General features: G+C 39.2%; 1 protein-coding gene and 1 non-coding gene across 5 annotated transcripts in view; both read left to right on the top strand.

The window, feature by feature from the left end:
• Smg1 (SMG1 nonsense mediated mRNA decay associated PI3K related kinase) overlaps nucleotides 1-19,353 on the top strand; it is a 108,920-nt gene extending 89,567 nt beyond the window's left edge. For all 4 annotated transcript variants that reach the window (XM_021646954.2, XM_021646953.2, XM_060366969.1 and 1 more), the window contains 13 exons: nucleotides 663-889; nucleotides 3,744-3,894; nucleotides 3,988-4,177; nucleotides 4,338-4,807; nucleotides 6,653-6,787; nucleotides 8,502-8,654; nucleotides 8,905-9,084; nucleotides 9,714-9,941; nucleotides 10,399-10,610; nucleotides 10,768-10,874; nucleotides 13,315-13,494; nucleotides 13,576-13,682; nucleotides 15,045-19,353. In XM_021646954.2, coding sequence (XP_021502629.1) covers nucleotides 663-889; nucleotides 3,744-3,894; nucleotides 3,988-4,177; nucleotides 4,338-4,807; nucleotides 6,653-6,787; nucleotides 8,502-8,654; nucleotides 8,905-9,084; nucleotides 9,714-9,941; nucleotides 10,399-10,610; nucleotides 10,768-10,874; nucleotides 13,315-13,494; nucleotides 13,576-13,682; nucleotides 15,045-15,122 — 2,418 coding nt within the window. In that variant the 3' untranslated portion in view covers nucleotides 15,123-19,353. The remainder of the gene's footprint in view (nucleotides 1-662; nucleotides 890-3,743; nucleotides 3,895-3,987; nucleotides 4,178-4,337; nucleotides 4,808-6,652; nucleotides 6,788-8,501; nucleotides 8,655-8,904; nucleotides 9,085-9,713; nucleotides 9,942-10,398; nucleotides 10,611-10,767; nucleotides 10,875-13,314; nucleotides 13,495-13,575; nucleotides 13,683-15,044) is intronic.
• LOC132647676 (U6 spliceosomal RNA) lies at nucleotides 191-293 on the top strand. The gene has a single exon (XR_009586022.1). It is a non-coding gene; the product is annotated as a U6 spliceosomal RNA (small nuclear RNA).
• Nucleotides 19,354-19,810: the final 457 nt, after the last annotated feature.

A 19,810-nucleotide genomic window follows, 5' to 3' on the forward strand; every position in this document is an offset into this window, starting at 1 on the left:
ATACACAGGAGGATCAGAGTGGTTTTGCACAAGTTGGTCTTTTTGAGTTTTTGAGATAGGGTCTTATTATGCAGCTCTGGACTGGATCTCATCATGGTGCCCTTGCTGGCCTCGAATTTCTGCCTCTGTCCCAAGGGTTAGGATTAAAGTTGTATACTACCATACCCAAACAAACAGGTTTTTGAAGTTTGTGCTTGCTTCAGCAGCACATATGCTAATATCGGATACAGAGAAGATTAGCATGGCCATTGCAAAAGGATGACACACAAATTCATGAAGCGTTTCATTGTTTTTTTGTTTGTTTTTTCCCCCTCCATGCTTTTGTAGGTCCCTGAGTCCATGCTAAAGTTAATCTGTCTCTTTGTGTCATGGTCTTCCCCAGTCTCACCTTGCAGGTTAATTTGTTTATTTTTAATTTTTTTTTTTTTTGGAGGCAGGGTCTCTCTTTGTAGCCCTGGCTAGTTTGGAACTTACCATGTAATGCAGGCTACCCTCAAACTTGTTAGCAGCTCTTCAGGATCTGCCTCTGGAGTGCTAAGATATACAGTTGTGTGTCACCATGCCCTGTATAAGTTGGTTTTAAGTTATGGGATTGTATTATTAAATGTATAACTTACTTAAAGTTAGGAAAAGCATTGAAATATATAGTCCTCTTTTTGTAGGAATTAAACTCAAATTTCCGGCAAATCATATTCCCAGAAGCACTTAGATGTTTAATGAAGGGAGAGTGTACCTTAGAAAGTATGCTCCGTGAACTAGACAGTCTTATTGAACAGACAACTGACGGAGTTCCTCTGCAGACTCTCGTTGAGTCGCTTCAAGCCTACTTACGAAACACGGCCATGGGACTTGAAGAAGAAACTCATGCTCATTACATCGATGTTGCCAGGTAAGTGTTTTAGCCAGCTGTCTACTGTTTCAGCAGAGCAACATGGCAGATCAGCAGTGCTGACACTACCGGGGCTTTGGAAACTAAGGCAAGAACGCGGCTAGTTTGAGTCATTCTGTCCTAGAAGGTGGTAGGAACTAGGTGGGCAGGTAATGAGATTCTGTGCTCTAACCTAATTAAATTTACTTTTAATTTTTAGGGCAAATCCGATTATTGACAAATGCATTAAAAAATACAAGTCCATTACTTGTATGATTACAGATTTATTGGAGATTGTTGCAAGCCTGTGTAAGCTCATCTCTAGGCTGACCTTAGTACATGCATTCTGCAAAATAGTGTCACTAACTAGGCAGTGGGAAAGTCATGGAACATGCTTGTTTTTCATCAGTAACCCATCCATTTCGCTGTCTGTCCTTTTAGTAGCTTTATGCAGCTCTTTAGTGTACGCACAACTGCCCTTTTGTTGCTGTGGCTGTGTGTGCATAAGTTCAGTGTGTATGTATGGGGGCTCATTTTGTTTGTTTGGTGGGATTAAAGGTGGGTGCATGCACTTGATGGGGGACAGAGAAGTCACTTGCCGCAGTGTGTATGAGGAAGTCAGAAGACAGCTTTATAGAGTCAGTTCTTTACTTCTGTCTTTACATAGATTCTGGGAATCTAACTCAGGTTGTTAGGCTTGTATGTCAAGTACCTTTACCCACTGAGCCCTCTTGCCAGCTTTCAGTGTGTATATTTAAGCAAGGGAAGTATCTGTCTGAGATGGTTAACTTGGCTAATGAAATGTATACCCCACTTCAGGCAAACAGTTTTAATTTAGTGTACATTTGTGTTTAGGAGATTAAACATTGTATTTTCTTTAATCCGGAAAAGCAGTTTGCCTTTGGAAGCTCTGAGATTGCATAGCTAGACATACATGGTAGCTTTGGCTAAACCCTCTGCCCTTTTAGGTCCAGAGACTTAAGATCTCTTCCTTTGCCATTCTGACACTGAACTCACTGCAAAAATACAACTGAGGGGCCAGAAATACTGCCTACCTGATTTCCACACATGAAAAATGGCAAGTAGGAGAGAGTAAAGGATTTTTTTCCACATGTAGGATCATCCACACCTGCTCATTCTGATTTACATTCTGTTCATTGTTTTGTTAATTTTGTTATGTGCTGCATGAGAGGGTGTGCGTGACACTGTGCATATACAGAAGTCAGGAACTACTTTGTGGAGCTGTATGTGTCCACTTTCATTAGGGTTGTAGATTGAACTCAGGAAATCAGGCTTGCATGATGTGTTGTATTATAAAATTGCTGTTGGGATATACAGTGTTAATTATTAGCCCTGTGATTATCACGAAGGTATTATCTAACCCACTATCACAAATAAGACACAGACACCTGTTAGACTTTATAATTCCCTTATTTACCTTTGGCTGGGCAGATACTCCTACCTACACTGTCTAAATTGCCTCACCATCCATTTCCCAGCCCCCATCCAATGCTACCCTCCTTAAAAGTCCTATCTTCTACCCATAATCTTTTAAATTTTTTTTTTTTTTTTTTTTAAATCTGGGCCTTTTTATACCATTACACCATTATTGGAATCCCTCCTCCTGGCCCCACAAGGTTTTTTCCTCCTGGCTAACCCATCAAGGAAGAAACCTCCTTCTTTTCTCTCTTCCTCGTGGGATTCTCCAAAGCCCAGGGAACCTAAGCCATGCCTACTCCATTCTATCCATTCTACTCTGCCCCAGGTATAGGCTGTTTAATTAGCCAGTCAGGTATAATGACTTAGGCAGGTTTACACAGAGAGCCAGTAATTAGCATCAGACCAACCTCCAGCAATCGAGCCTTTTTGACAGCCTTTATTGTTCTAAAGTAGATTTTTTCCTAAAATAATTCAGTACACATGAAATATGAACATCGTTTATAAACTTATCTTTTGTTATTCCTTCAATAAAAGGGTAACAATAATCTTTCATATCAGTGCTGCATTTCAAAATCTTCTGATTTTTCCTGTTAATTTTTAGCTGTAACTACATAAGAATATAACTAATAGCAGAGACAGGTACCAGATAAAAGTGGTTTAAACTATTTATGTAATAGAGGTATCATCATTTCAAACAGTTAGGTTAAAAAGTTAGGTTAAGTTTATGTTTTAATGAATTTCAAACCTCACTTTATTTGCTGTGTATGGGATACATGGATGCAGGTGTTCATGTCTGCACATGAGGAGTTGATGTCAAGTGTCTTCCTCTGTTTATTGCTCCTTTTTAAGCCATCAGAGTCTCATTGAGCCTAGAGCTTACTGATTGGCTATGCTAGCTATGCAATATGTACACAGGGCTCCCCTGTCTTGGTCTGCCGTTCCTGGGGTCATAGGCATGTGACGTCATGCCTTGCTGTTTATGAAAGTTATCCTCTGACAGACTAAATCACACAACTTTTTTAAAGTTCTGAAATGTACATAATAAAAACTGTATATACTTCAAATGGCAGGTACTTTCATTACTGTCTAAAGTTAATTGCAGTTATGTGGCTATAGCACCACCACACCTGAATTTTTATAAATCTATACTTTGGAATTAGGTTATTCTTGACATTCTCACATATTATGTAGTAAATTTAAAAATGTCATCCACATTTGTATATTATTTAAGTCACATAAGTTTACACGTTACTGTAACAGTTGGAATCATTGATTTTATAATGGAATTGGCACTAAATACCATTTTCTCACAGAAATTCTCATAGTGCTAGCATGTTTCTGTAGACTTTGCATAGCAGTTCTGAGACTCAGACGTTTGTATTCCCCAGACAAATTCTTCAGCTGAGGGTTTTAACACCATTTTCTTTTTCTCTAGAATGCTGCACGCACAATATGGTGAATTAATACAACCAAGAAATGGTTCAGTTGATGAAACACCAAAAATGTCAGCTGGCCAGATGCTTTTGGTGGCGTTTGATGGCATGTTTGCCCAAGTTGAAACTGCTTTTGGCTTATTAGTTGAAAAGGTAAACATTGCCTTTGTTTTATGAAAAGTATAAGTGCAATAGTTATTTAATGTAAATAGAGGAAAATGAGCATTCTTCTTTTTATTTGCACAGTTAAACAAGATGGAAATTCCTGTTGCTTGGCGGAAGATTGACATTATTCGGGAAGCCAGGAGTACCCAGGTCAATTTTTTTGATGATGACAATCACCGTCAGGTGCTAGAGGAGATTTTCTTTTTAAAAAGACTACAGACAATTAAGGAGTTCTTCAGGCTCTGTGGTACCTTTTCTAAAACATTATCAGGTAATATTGGCTTAGGTTGTGTTCATAATACTTTAGAGAGATCATGGTGGAATAGCCTTAATTTAACTGTGCACTTGTGAATTCTCAGTGCTTCAAGTAAGCAGTATTATCTGATCTTAATTGTTCAGGACCCATTTTAAGATTATTTTTATTTTTTTAGGATCAAGTTCACTTGAAGATCAGAATACTGTGAATGGACCTGTACAGATTGTCAATGTGAAAACCCTTTTTAGAAACTCTTGCTTCAGTGAAGATCAAATGGCCAAGCCTATTAAGGCTTTTACAGCTGACTTTGTAAGGCAGCTCTTGATAGGACTCCCAAACCAAGCCCTTGGACTCACACTCTGTAGCTTTATCAGTGCCCTGGGTGTAGACATCATTGCTCAGGTGGAGGCAAAGGACTTTGGTGCTGAAAGCAAAGTTTCTGTAGATGATCTATGTAAGAAAGCCGTGGAGCACAACATCCAGGTAGGAAAGTTCTCACAGTTGGTAATGAACAGGGCCACTGTGTTAGCCAGCTCCTATGACACAGCCTGGAAGAAGCATGACCTGGTGCGCAGGCTGGAAACGAGCATTTCTTCCTGCAAGACAAGCCTGCAACGGGTGCAGTTGCACATCGCCATGTTCCAGGTGAGCAGCTGCAGTACACAAATTCATGTATGACAGTAGGAAGGAAACAGTGTAAACTGCCTCAGCTGTGCCAAATCAAAGTGGACACTTTTAAGGCTTCTGTGTTTTTCTTTGCAATTACTTTTTGCTTTTCTTTTATGGAATGGAGTTGGTTTCATGTTTAAAGTTTTTTTTTTTTTTTTTTACTTTCTTTCAGCAGAACTACATAATAAGCATTTTATGTTTATATATTAAGTAACAGTGAATATTGTTCATGAATGTAGTTTGTAATGGTTGTATTTATTCATGGTGTAGGTAGGTCTATGTCCTGTATTGTTGAATTTATAATTAAATTTATCTCTAAATAGGTCTCTCTGATGCTCTAAAAATACAATGCATAGCTTTGGGTCAAAGAAAATGTGCCTTTATTTTGGAAACTTCTTATAGAAGAAGCCTGTTTTGACATATAAATATGGGCTTTGGGATAAGATAAATTTGGATTCCAACCAAATCTGTCTGATGTTCTGCCTGTAGCTTGAGTTTGGTGTCCTTACAGAGGATGACTTGTGAGGGTTAGACAACAATCTGTGAAGATTGTAAGCAAGTGCAACTCAGGGATGGCTTTATTTATTCTTTTATAAATGTAAGCTTTGACATTGTCAAAAAAGTTAAAGGCATTGGTGAATGTCAGTTTTGGCAATGTTTTGGCATAAACAGTGATTGTTTTGTTTTGCTTTGGGCAGTGGAACAATGTTTTCTTCTGTTGGCAGTTTTATCATCACTAGCTATTTTCTTTCTTAAGTTAGGAAATGTAGTATATTCAACCCTAATCACATTAGTTGTGTTTTAATAGTTCTGTTTCTCACACATTGTATGTAGATTTGGAGTGGGTGGGTAATAATGCTTTATGACTTCTGAAAATATTTTATGCTTTGAAATACTACACATTTTGGATTTTATTCCTTAAAAAATCATCAGTGTCAGGGCTAGGGTTTAGCTCACTTATAGTTGGCAGTGCATAAACAAGGTCCAGGATACCCAGCACTGCATAAACTGGGCTGTTTTGCACGCACCTATTTAGGCAGAAGGATCAGAGATCAGGGTCCTCTTTGGCTGTAAAGCAAGTTTGAGGTCAGCTTGAGCTATATGAAACCCTATCTAAAATAGTATTGATAATAATGAAAAACAAAGAGCAAAAATTTAAAATTGACAGTTAGAAATTCTTCTATTTTAAAATCTGGGCACACTTTAAGCCCTAAGCTTAGTATATAATTATTGGATTGTTATTTATTGGTTCTAGGAATCAAATCCAAAGCCTTATACATTATGTTAGGCATATCACTAAACTGTTCCCTCACTCCTATAGAAGTTGTAACCCAAATGACCATTGTTTCTTCGAGTCTTTGTCTAGTTTTTCTTGCTAGACATTCTCACCAGACCCCAAACTAAGTTTGTTTCATCCTCTTATCAAGAGATTGACACACATATCATCAGGCTAAGGATTTTATTGTTTTGTTGTTAAGTCAAGCTGGCCTGGAACTTGTTATCTTCCTGTCTCCTGTCTCCTGTCTCCTGTCTCCTGTCTCTGTCACAAGCACTGGGATTATAGGCTTTTTCCACCAGACCTGGAAAGGTCGGTTGTTTTCTGGGGCATGTGCACCAAATATAAGACTTTCTAGCTGTCTTCTATGCCAGGGAAGTTTTCAGTTGGATGTGATATTTATTTCTTTTATTCTCCCCAACTTAATGTCATTTTATTGCAGTTTAATTTTCTGTCTTCTCTCAGTCTTAACTCATGCTATACTTCCCTTATTTATCTGGTTTTGTCCTGTTGGTGCTACATTCCTTTTTTTTCTCTTTGAATAGTGGCAGCATGAAGACCTCCTTATCAACAGACCACAAGCCATGTCAGTCACTCCACCTCGGTCTGCAATCCTGACCAGCATGAAAAAGAAACTGCATGCTCTCAGTCAGATTGAGACTTCAATTGGGACTGTTCAGGTGTGTTTAACTGTCTTCTTACTAACACTTTTTTTTTTTTTTAACAAGTAACTGGTCACATTCATTATATCTGTGCCTATCTGGCTTCTAAGCCAATGGAATATATTATAGTAATATCTTTACTTTTTTTTTTTTTTTTTTTAATTTAAAATGAAGACCTTTTCTGATGTTTTGTTTGTTTTGGTTTTTTGAGATAGGGTTTCTCTGTGTAGCCCTGGCTGTCCTGGACTTTGTAGACCAGGCTGACCTCAAACTCAGAGATCTGCCTCCTTCTGCCTCCTGAGTGCTGGGATTAAAGGCATGCACCACCATGCCCTGCCCAGCTTCTTTTGGGAAGGGGTGGTCCATTTCATACAGTATATTTTGATCATAGTTTACCTCATCTCCCAGAGCCTCTCCACCTCCCCACCCTTACAACACTATGCTTTCTTTCTCTCTTAATTAAACAGACATTTTTTTTCTTTTTGTCTTACTCTCCAAGGCCAGGAACTACTGTAATAACTATTTTACCTGGCTTACTCTGAAAGCTTGATAGATTTTACTTCTGTAAAGGGTTTAATATGTCCAAAGCAGCAGAACATGTTCCTAAATGATTGTTATTGACTGTATGCTTCCAGCTCTATGTTGAAAACTAAATATTTAATATTTTAAGTTGGTCTTGAAGCTGTATGTTTGTGTGTATCCTTCGTAACTCATACTTGGTGATGTTCTTTTCTGATTAATATAATTTTAATAATATAATTGAAAGTCAATATTAACATAATATTTTAAAATTTTGAAGTGAAACTTCAACTGAGCTGTGTTCCCAGTCATGTTCTCTCTCTCTCTCTCTCTCTCTCTCCTTTTCTTCCCTTTTTATTTTTTTGTTTTTTGAGACAAGGTTTCCCTGTGTAGCCTGTCTGTCCTGGACCCACTTTGTAGACCAGGCTGGCCTTGAACTCAAAAAGATTCACCTGTCTCTGCCTCCCAAGTGCTGGATTACAAGTGTGCACCACCATGCATGGCTTCTTTCCTTTATTTTTAAACTTTTTTTTCTTGTAAAAATTGAACGTGCTCGGCAAGCTACATACATCTTCAGCAGTGTTTTTATTATTTTATTTTTATTTTTTCTCTTTTTGGCATAGAGGAAACAGGTTCTTGCCCTGTAGCCCAGGCTAGTTTTAGAACTGGCCATCAGCATTTCCAGTGCTGGGATTGCGGTTGTACCACCACCATACTGAATCTGAATTTAATTTTTTAAAAACTACTTTAAAAACAAAACACTCAGGGAGGCAGAGACCAGCGGATCTCTATGAGTTTGAGGCCAGCCTGGTCTACAGAGTAAGTCCAGATAGCCAAGGCTACACAGAGAAACCTTGTCTTGAAAAACCAAAACTAAAACCCGGATTAAAAAAAACAAAAACAAAAACCAACAACAACAACAACAAAAAAACCCTCAACAAACAGAAAGTTCAATCTCAGGCAAAAAAAAAACAAACAAAATTCAAAGAACATGAAAGTGCTATAGATTTTAAGTAAATCAGAAGTCAGTCTTTTCTTACCCAGATGTCTTTGGCCCTCAAATAACATAGATGGACTCCGAAACAAAGATGTTAGAGATGTTGTCTAAATGAAACATGCCCATCCATGCTGCTTCTGAATTTGATCATGCAACGCTTAACAGGGAGGGAGCAGAGAGTGTGGTAAGGCTCAGGGTTCCCGCTGCCTTTTACAGGAGAAACTAGCAGCCCTCGAAGCAAGCATTGAGCAGCGGCTGAAGTGGGCAGGTGGTGCCAACCCCGCGCTGGCGCCAGTGCTACAAGATTTTGAAGCGACAATAGCTGAAAGGAGGAATCTTGTCCTCAAAGAGAGCCAGAGAGCAAACCAGGTACGGCACCCTGCTCCTATCATAAAGCCATCTGAGCTTTGTCTTTCGGTACTTTGGGCTATCTCAGATTTGGTAAGTATTTATAAAAATTAAAATATGCACTTACAGCATTTGTAAGTATTTGGTGTGTTTGCACAAAGAGTCTTATATTCTTGGGGCCAGTTCTAATTCACATTCTAGAAATGAATAGGTAATGCTGTTTTTCATGTCATCAGTCTTCTCCAATCCAATGTAAGTTCTCTCTTCACAGGTCACTTTTCTCTGCAGCAATATCATTCATTTTGAAAGTCTACGAACAAGAACTGCAGAAGCCTTAAGCCTGGATGCTGCCTTATTTGAACTAATCAAACGCTGTCAGCAGATGTGTTCATTTGCATCACAGTTCAATAGTTCAGTTTCTGAGTTAGAGCTTCGTTTATTACAGAGAGTGGTGAGTCCTATGGGAGTAACTAACTGCTGATGTTTAAAATGATAAGGCCAGTAATGGTTATTGAAGACTGAATGTATTTAACAGGTTGTTACAGGGATGCAGTGATGATTAAATCTTGTTTTTAGCCTCCATGAAATATAACTCTTCACTAGTATTTTGAATGAAAAAGATGCTTGTGGCTTTTGTGAAAGTTCTGAAGGGGAGGAGGAAGTATGTGTAGCATTGTGTTCAGTATGCCACGAGAGTAGAATGGGTTGTGGGGATGGATGCTGGAAAGGTGAGCTAAGCCTAAAAGTGCCAAGCTAATGAGCTCAGTGTTTGAATACTGTGGAAAGGATTTATTTAGGCTGTTTTAAGTTCTCTCTTCATTTCAGAGAGTAATGGTAAGTTTAAGGACCTGGTTATAGATACTTGTCGTTCCAGTTGAATTATTGGTTTTAAATTTCAAGCATTTATATCCTGTATGATTATGCAATAAATGAGAATTCTTCATCTAAACTTAAAATTGTTAAGTACTGTCTTCTATATATTATCAACTGATAAATAGAGCCAACAACTGAGAGTTTGCATCTCTTGCTGATGGTGGTAATAGGACTTTTTCCAACTGGATTGATGCTTATCCTTTTTAGGACACAACTCTTGAACATCCTATTGGCAGTTCTGAGTGGCTTCTGTCAGCACATAAACAGTTGACCCAGGATATGTCCACCCAAAGGGCTGTTCAAACAGAGAAGGAGCAACAGATAGAGACTGTCTCTGAGACCATCCAGAGCCTAGTAGACAGCGTAAAGACTGTGCTCACCGGTCACAACCGGCAGCTTGGAGATGTAAAGCATCTCCTGAAAGCCATGGCTAAGGTAATGCATCCCACTGGCATTGTTTCCTAATTCAAAAAATTAGCTTTGGGAAGAGATGTGACACTTTGTAAACAAGAATAACTTCTCTGTTTGTAACTGTATCAAAGTGTATATTCATTAACTATTTTTTAAAGCAGGCGCTCTGATTTTTGTACAGAGAATCTGAGGTTTAAATTGGTTAACTTCGTGTCATAGAGCAGGTATTTTGGTTTTTAGTGTTCTCTTCATTGCTTGTGTCTCCAAACATATATAGCTTGCCTTCAAGTACTTTCACCAGTACTTCCCTCCAGTCCTCTATTCAGTCTGGTTAATAAGGAAATGCATTCCCAGAAAAGGCTAAATTACTTGATCATGGGGAATTAGTTGGGAGATTTTGGTATTTCTTTTATTTGGTGCTGGAAACAAAGATCCTGGGAACAAATAAGACTGTTCCTAACAGCTTATGCATTGGTGACAGGATGAAGAGGCTGCTCTAGCAGATGCTGAAGATATCCCCTATGAGAGCAGTGTCAGGCAGTTCCTGGCTGAATATAAATCATGGCAAGACAACATTCAGATGGTCTTGTTTACGTTAGTCCAGGCCATGGGTCAGGTTCAAAGTCAAGAACATGTTGAAATGCTGCAGGAAATCACTCCCACCTTGAAAGAACTGAAGACACAAAGCCAGAGGTAAGGGTGCTTTCTGGCCAGCTCTCAGGAAGTAGAAGCAGAGAATGAAAAGAAGTATATCTGCTGTGATATTTATTTCCAGTTTTGCTCATATATATGTAAATAGTTATATGATAAAGCATTTCATAAAAAATATTTCATTAATTTTGTATTTCAGTATCTATAATACTTTAGTGAGTTTTGCATCACCCTTAGTCACCGACGCAGCAAACGAATGTTCAAGTCCAACATCATCTGCTACTTACCAGCCATCCTTTGCTGCAGGTATGAAAGAGGCCAGATCTTGATGTCTTGACAGTTTATACATATAGTGTTTAGTTATGGATGAAGAGTTATTGTGTTTATAGTCACTGCCTTTTAAAAGAGTTTTCACACTGTCACATACCAAGCTCAATTGATTTTTGTATTACCATTAAAGGAACTTAACAAGATAAAGGCAGACTGATCATTAGAGCAAGTTCTTGAACAGCCAGGGCTACACAGAGAACAAAGAAAAAAGTTTATCTTATGAGCTAGGCATGGTGGTGCATGCTTATTAATGCCTGTACTAAGGAGGGTGAGGCAAGAAGATTTAGAGGTAAGAGGATTGTCGGCTTGGGCTAATAGTAAGACTTTGTCTTCAAAAAATAAGAGCCTTGGATATGGTTAAGAGTGCTTGCCAGTCATGCAGAAGACTGGATTTCGGTTCATGCACACAAACACAGAGGGAGAGGGAGAAGGAGGGAGAGAAAAAATAGAACCAGACCGGAAAAGAAATCTGCAAATTTGGTGAGATTCAGTATTTTGTATTTAAAGTGACTGGAATCAAGCATGGTGGTGCATACCTATAATCCCAGTACCTGGGAGGCCAGATGGCTTGCAAGTTGGCCCTGAATAATTTCAGACTTCTCTTCCTTTCTTCTTATTCTCTTCCTTTTTATCTCCTCCCCTCCCTTCTTAATTTTATTTATTTTTTTGTTTGAGATGGCATCTCTCTGCATAGCTGTGTCTGTCTTGGCACCCACCAGATAGACCAGGCTAGCCCTGAACTCAGAGATCCACTCAGAGATCTGTCTCTGCCTCCTTGTGATTTAAGGTATCTGCCACATGCCCTGCTTCAGACTTTATAATTTAAAACTTTATTTTTGTTGGGACCTTTAGAGTAATACAATGACAATAGAAAAATCTTCTTGCAGTCTTCCACTTCAAATTAAGACATGAAAACTACTGTGCATATCTGTAGCATTTTTTTTTAAAATATATATAAATACATTAGCACAGAAACATCAGGATCTTTTTTCTTTTCCCAGTTAATGATAAATTGACAGTTGCTTGATATAAAGTTTATAAATGTCCAAATAGCATATCGTTCTATGCTGATATTTAGTATTTTTAAAGGATAGCGTCTTACTGTTAAGCCCTGGTTGGCCTACACAGAACTCTTCTTCTTCCTCCCGGGAGCTGATGTTCAAGGTGTGGCCACCAGTTTATCTTTTTTTTCCTATGGTCTTGGCTGCTGCTGCTGTTTCTGCTTCTCTTTCTCCGGTACACTTTGGCCATGTTCTTTGTTCTACTCCAACTGCTTGGAGACTTTTCCCCCTTCCTACCACAACTAAATTTTTTTTTTTTAAACCAAAAAACTCACGAGGCAGAGGCAGGTGGGCCTGTGAATTTGAGGCTAGCCTTGTGTTAAATGAGTCCAGGACAACCAGTGGTACAAGAGAAGTCTTGTCTTGAAAAACAGACAAACAAACAAAATCACACGTACACACACACACACACACACACACACACACACACAATCACATACACAAAACTTAAAATGAAACAAAAAAAAAGAACCTATGTTCTAATGCATCAGCCCTGTTGTGTCTGAAAAATGTTTCCTTTTCATGTGGGTATTGGAAAAGTACTCTACACAGCTGAGCTGTGCCTCTCTTAAATTTTAAGGAACACTTTCTATGATGTGTGTGTGTTCCAGAGTTCAACCTTAGATATCATTCACTTTTTTTTTTAAATATTTTATTTTTGTGCATATGAATGTTTGGAAGCAGGGAGAACATGTTGGATTCTCTGGAACTGGAGTTAGACAGTTGTAAGCTGCCATCCACTGGGTCAGTAGCCAGCGCATTAACTGCTGAGCCATCTCTCCAGCCCCCCTACCTTGTTTTTTGAGACAGGCTCTCTCACTGGCACCTAGGGCTCACAGTGAGCCCTAGAGATGGACTTATCACAGCCTCCCTTGCACTGGAATTACAAGTACACTCTGGCCTGTTATGCCCTGACTTGAGGTATTGCCTGCCACTGTTAGTCTTTTATCATTACTCAGTGAAGGTGATTATGTTGTACAGTGTCATGTGTTTAGAGTCCCACAGTTGAGGGTTGTTTTTTAGGAAGAAAAGTGTTATGTCAAGGGATAAGGACTTTGTTCATTTGTTTTTGTTTTTCTAGACAGGGTTTCTCTGTGTAGCCCTGGCTGTCCTGTGTAGCCCAGGCTGGCCTCAGAGAGATCTTCTTGCCTCTACCTCAAAAGTGCTGGGATTAAAGGCATGAACTACCACGATGGGATAACGGCCTTTAACATTATAAAATCAAGTTTATTTTCAAGATTGAGTACTGTGGAATACTTGTTACTAGCCATCCCTGTCTGTATGCCACCACTCCTCACCCCCAATTTCTGTTTGTATGCAAATTGAGCCAATTTTTTCCCCCTTCTTCTCTTTAGCGGTCCGGAGTAACACTGGCCAGAAGACTCAGCCTGATGTCATGTCTCAGAATGCTAAAAAGCTGATTCAGAAAAATCTGGCTACATCAGCAGATACTCCACCAAGCACCATCCCAGGAACTGGCAAGAACATCGCCTGTAGTCCCAAAAAGGCTGTCAGAGACCCTAAAACTGGGAAAGGTAATCAGTTAGAATATGGATGCCGTATAATTTTATAATACACAAAAGTTGGTTTGACTTACATGTGTCATTGCTTCATAGCTGTGCAAGAGAGAAACTCCTATGCAGTGAGTGTATGGAAGAGAGTGAAAGCCAAGCTAGAGGGCCGAGATGTTGATCCAAACAGGAGGATGTCAGTTGCTGAGCAGGTGACTATTTTTAAAGCTTAAATTATGTATTAATGCTGCTGGTAGGTTCAAGGATCTCATTTATCCATTTTCTTATTTTATCAAGAAATAAATGGGCCCCTGGCCTAGCAGATTGGCTCTGTGGGTAAGGGCACGTGCCACAAAGCCTGACAACCTAAGTTCAATCTCTGGTTTTACATAGTAGAATAAAGATTCCCAACTCACTTCATTTTGTCCTCTGATTTTCACCCACATGCACACACACACACGTAAATGTTAATGATAAAAGAGAAATCAGTCCTTAAACCTTATGATCAGGAGTTAGAAGGTTATTAGTAAAACTGCAGTGAGTTGTCAAGTGCTCACTTCTTGACTGTTCACTATTTAGTCCTTTCTTCCAGCAGTCACATCCAGACATTTAAGCTGTATGACTCTTCTAATCATCCCGCACACTCAAGTCAATTCTCACTTTAAAGATTTAAAGTTTCAGATGGAGAGGATGACAGTTTTTGAAGGTATAGACTCTTTAGTCCCACTAATAGCTGTGTGTTTTTGTCCAAAGTTTTCTCCTGTTATTAGTTACATCTGTATAGCATTTCTCTCCTTCCCCCCCATGTGGTAGGGATTGAATGTCGTCCTTACAGATGGTAGACCTGAGCCATTCAACTCCCATCTATTTTGCAAAGTGTTTATAGAAAAGTGTAGGGAATGCCATACTTTTTGCCTAGACTAACCATTACTTACCCGTATTTGCATCATTGTTTTGTTCTAAGAACATTTCATGGCATAACCCTGAAAACAAAACAAATGGTGGGGTGTGTTGTAGTAAAAAAAAAAAAAAGGTGTTGGGCTAAAATATTTATTATTAGCCCTAATATTATTATAGTGGTATTATTTAACCTGCTGTCAAAAAATAATAAGACATAGACACCTGTTAGATTTATAATTGCCTTATTTACCTCGGGGCGGGCAGATATTTCATTTACACTGTCCCAATAACCTCACCATCCATCTTGCAGCCCCCAACCTTAGTCACACCTACCCCATTTTTCCCTGCTCAGGTACAGGCTGTTTAATCAACCAGTCAAATATATTTTAGGCAGGTTTACAAAACAAGGACAGGTGTAACCAAATGTTGAGGGCCAGCATTAGGGGTGGGTAGGCCTCTTATGATCTCTAAGGTTCTAAGGGTACTGACTTTATCCTAAGACACTCTGCCTGTTGTGGTCATGGAGAGTGTCACCCTTTCCACCAGAATAAATATTCTTCCTTTGGGTAATTCACTTGACTAGAAACTTACTCTTGAGACAACTCGTGCAAACCATGAACTGTAACCTTCGAAGTTCTCAGTGATTTTCAATTCTCTCATACCTATCTTCACAGGTTGACTATGTCATTAAGGAAGCAACTAATCTAGATAACTTGGCTCAGCTGTATGAAGGTTGGACAGCCTGGGTGTGAATGGCAACACAGTAGATGAGTCTGGTTAAGCGAGGTCAGACATCCACCAGAATCAACTCAGCCTCAGGCATCCAAAGCCACATCACAGTCGGTGGTGATGCAACTGAGGGCTTACTCTGAGGAAACCTAGGAAATCTCGGTGTACTAGGAAGTGAATCCTGCAGGACAGCTGCACTCAGGGATACGCCCAACACCATGGCCAGGGTCAAAGGTGAAGAAAGCAAGCTCACTGCCTGCACACGGAGATTGTCTTTCTGCCACAGAACAGCTGCAAACGTGTCAGGAGGTTAGCTGAGAAAGAAATCGGGCTGCTGCGGAGCACAGAGTGACTTGGAACTTCATTCCACCTGACCCTGTGTGTACAATCCAGGAAAACAAACCCGCTCAGAAACAGAGAGAACTGGGGCCGCGAAGAACTCACAGCCACGGAAGAGAGATGCATTCAGATTCTCGAGAAACATTTGTTGCTCGGCAACAGTACTGGTTGGGTTGACCAGTTAAGTACCAAAAGGCTATGCTGTATGAATTTCAGAAATGGACTGAAAAAAATGGAGAGCAGTGTAACAGATACACTACAGTGGAAGAACTGACTTCTGAAATGAAGAGAAAAAGCACCCATGGATCCCACTCCTTCCCATTGCTTACCTGTTCCCCAGCTCCCCATTGACCCACTCTGGTAGATTAGCCAGCTGTCAAAACTCACTTTTATTTCAATCCTTACACTTCATAAACTTTTGTCTCCACACTATTACCATATTTGGAGACAGAAACAGGAGCTTCTCCAAATCCAGTGAAAACATGGAAAATTCAGAGGATTGCTTAAAGGTCTGATCATTACATACAAGATGTAACTGGTTATTTCAGTCATATCTGTGACTCTTATCATGTACAGTTTCCAGAATTGTCACTGTGCATCCAAACGTAACGAGTCTAACAGACACTGATTTCATGTGCACTCCCCTCTGCTTACAGTGTGCATTTTTTGGAGGTCATTCAAATTTTCCCTCTTCTGTGATTGCTGTAGTTTCTTTCATAGAAAGTAGCTGATCTGATGTAATCTTTTACCTTTTAAACAACCAGGATAGAGAACCTATTGGAGTTTGCATTGTTGATGACAGGTTCACAATAAAGTGATGTTCTGGTGGAGGTAGAGTGAGATGTTTTTTAATTCAGTTTTCTCATTTGATACTTTTAATTTACAAAGTGTAATTTTTCTTTTGTTTTAAGGTGGAAATTAAAAGCTTACTTGCCATTTTGGGTTATGTGAAGTGATGCGCACCAGCACCTTTAAATTCAGCTGGTGGTCTTTGAAGGGTCATGTTACTTTCTGCATCATTTTACAGCTTGCTGTTGAGTCGCTAGCATAGTGAGTCATGATCAAGGCATCCTTCAGTTTAACATTTTTAGTACTCGCTGCTGATCCTCGATAGAAGTCCTGACAAGAATAGAGCTAAAAATCACGTTATCAACAGAGTAGCACACAGTATTTTGAGTCTGCTTTCCCTGCATTTTAGCATCTAGTGCGGTAGCCACTTAACATTTGTCAGACTCTACACATAAGCCTGAAAGGTCTGATTGAAACACTCCATGTGGCTCTGGGCTCTTCTTTGACTGCTAAGAGTTGAATTCTCACAGGATGGATGCCAGAGTGTCAGCACTTTCTTAATTATGAGTATTGGAAGATGCTGTTTGCAATGACTCCATGTGTATGACAAGTTAAGGAGTCTAGCACATTGCGTTTGATTTTGATTTTGAGCCTTATTTTTACAAAAGACCCCAGCTGGAATATTGATGCCATACTGTGTTTCCCTGCTGCTTTCTTCCCTAGAAGCGTTGAGGGCAGCTGCACTTGGTAACTTTTGCTCTCTAATGTGTCATTTTCAGCTTTTCTTCATGCCAGGAAGAGCTTTTGTCATGATAAAACCAGCTTTATACGGTTTTGTTCCTGTAGGTGGTGGTAGTGGTCAGAAGTAGCTTCTGCTTTGGTAATAGGTGAAATCAGAAGTACCTGGCATCCAAGCAAAAATAAGACAGCTTAAAAAAAAAAACCAAAAAAAAAAAAAATGTGCCTCTGGCGAATTATCCTTTTTATTTTAAACTGGTCACAGAGAGAAGAGTGGTGCATGGACAGGGCAGGTAAGAGCAGCCAAGGACTTCAAAGCTGCTCACTGCACTCTGGATAAAAACCCTCATTTGTGTGGTTTGGCTTCCTGTGCAAATAACCTTGCCAGGTTGAACTTTTATAAGGAGCCTAAAGTGGAAAAACAGGGCCCTTGGGGGACTGACTGTCTTAGGAAATCATGTAGAGTGCTGTAGTTTTGAAGTTATACTTTTTTTGATGAAATACCTGTGGAAAACCAGGGATATTTTCTCTTCTTCCCAAACTCTTCCTCTCCTTACTCCCCTCTACTCCCTATACTTTTGTCTTCCTTCCCTCTACTAAGGTTCAGGGGGTACAGAACAACCATACAAACCACCTCTTATTTCAGAGTATCCTTGAGAATTGAAATGTATTGCAGTTAGTTGTCTTTAACTACCTAGTCCCCCCCACCCCAGTTGATTTCTCTACCAAGCAGAAGCCTAGTACTTATGAAGCTGTTTCTTTACCAAAGTATCTTGTTTCTGTTTCTGGTCTTGAGCAGATTATACAGTTTCTTAGATTTCTTTTGACACTGGTGGTGAGGTTTTTTTTTTTTTTTTTTGGTTTTTGGTTTTTGGTTTTTTGAGGTGTGAGATTTTTGTATGAAACTGATAGGTCTTGATCTACTTTCTTAGTTGAGTGAGAGCTTAAATCCCAAGTTCAGGGTGAGAGTTTGTAATAAAAAGGAAAACCTCCCTTCACTTTGCCCTTAACACTTGCCTCTGTTACCGAAGCTTCGTTAGTGGTTTTAATATTGTCCGATGTTTGGTGTTATCTGCATTGTTTTTTGTTTTAATTGTGGTTGTTCCAATGTGTGAAATTTAAGGAAAGAGCCATTTAATAAATGCCAAGCAGGGCAATGCAAGTACAGCCAAATATTAGAGTTGGTGTGCAGTCTTAGGTCCTTTTTAATCTGGGGTATTAGAGGCGGTACTTTAAATCAGAGTCTTCCTGGCCTAGTTCCCTCCACCTTTTTGTAATTACTTGGGGGCTTACTTGTGCAGTACTAAAATCAAAGGAGCTGGTTCTTCTTTTCTCCCAATTCTTTTGTTATTAATGAACACACAACTAGCCTGCTACTCATTCATATACAGCAGATGTCAGTGCTATGCTGCTGTTAGCTGGATTTCCTGCAGTGCAGGGATGGAACCTTGCACGATAGGCTGCATACATCCTAGCCCTTAGATCTAGCACCCTGAAACATCTGTTTCACATGTGTTCAGATGAAGAACATTGTTTTATGTCTTGTTGAATTTATAAAATGCCAGTAATTTATACCCCTCTCCCCCTAATTCAAGGAGGCAAAAATTAACACACTAGTCCTGAAGACTTCAGTTAACTGGATAGGATAGGAAGATTCCTTCTAGGAAGTAAGTACCAGTGAGCATCACAGCACTTTGCAAAGATTCAAGAGGAGGCAGGTCACTGTTCATTGTACTTGGCCTGCTTTGGAGCCTGGCAAACAACATCACTGTCTATTTACAAAAAGCAAACTGAGCGCTTGGGTTAAAAAAGGCAACCATGTAGAAAAACCTTGAGAATTGGGGCTCACTGGGAAATTCTAGTGCTCATGTTAAAACCTCAAAATCACCTGGATATTTGAAGATGGTAAAGAATTGGATATTGTCCTGAAATAAATTTCATTTTTCCAAAACAGGCTGATTAACAGTGGTTGTTTTCCCCTTTTTCTGACAGTTTGTTTCAGCTCCTGTTTCAGATTATGGTGTTGCTTACTTTTTCAGTTTACAAGTCCCTTAATGTTTCCACCTGGAATGTCAGGTGACAGTGACATCACATTTCATGTTTGTTTTTTTCTTTTAACCCCTATTTAAGAGTAAGTTGAGTTGAACCAAATCTTCCTTGTCCTAGTAACATTGTACAAATAGTGGCTTTTTTTTTTTAAGTTGTAATGCCTCCTGGTGGATATAATTTTGTGCTTGTATTTAAGATTAAAAATTGAATCACACCAGCTTTCTGAAAATGTCCATAATGCATCTTTTGAAAAATGACACATGCCTACTTTGCATTAACATGGTAAAGATTGTATGAAATACCTGTTTTTCAAAAAATAAAGGTTCAAGTCTTAAAAGATACAGTATTTAAGCTCTGAATTTATTGAAGTAGATCTCAGAAAGTTTGTGTTAGAATATAGATAGGAGTTTTGTGCTCTTTTTTTCTTCAAATTAAAAATCTCCAAAATTATTTTACTCCTTTTTGAGCAGTGAAAATTTTATTTCAGTAGGCAAGTTCTTAGATAAAAATCAATGCCTTTAATCCCAGGGGACACAAAGATAGCTGGATCTCTGATTTTTGAGGCCAGCCTGGTCTACAGAGCAAGCTACAGGACAGCCAGTCAGTGTTACAAAGAGAAACCCTGTCTCGAAAAACAAAATAATGTATGAAGCCTAAATTTGGCAATAATTAAAAAAAAAAAACCTGCAGATTATTGTGCGTGAAACCTCTGAAGGAAGGGATTATCTGGGAGAGTTCTTCTTCCAAGGTTCTAAGATTTGCTTCATTACCTGGCACATTTCAGAAGGTCACTTCT

The sequence above is a fragment of the Meriones unguiculatus genome, chromosome 14 (genome assembly GCF_030254825.1).
Source record: "Meriones unguiculatus strain TT.TT164.6M chromosome 14, Bangor_MerUng_6.1, whole genome shotgun sequence".
Taxonomy (NCBI): domain Eukaryota; kingdom Metazoa; phylum Chordata; class Mammalia; order Rodentia; family Muridae; genus Meriones; species Meriones unguiculatus.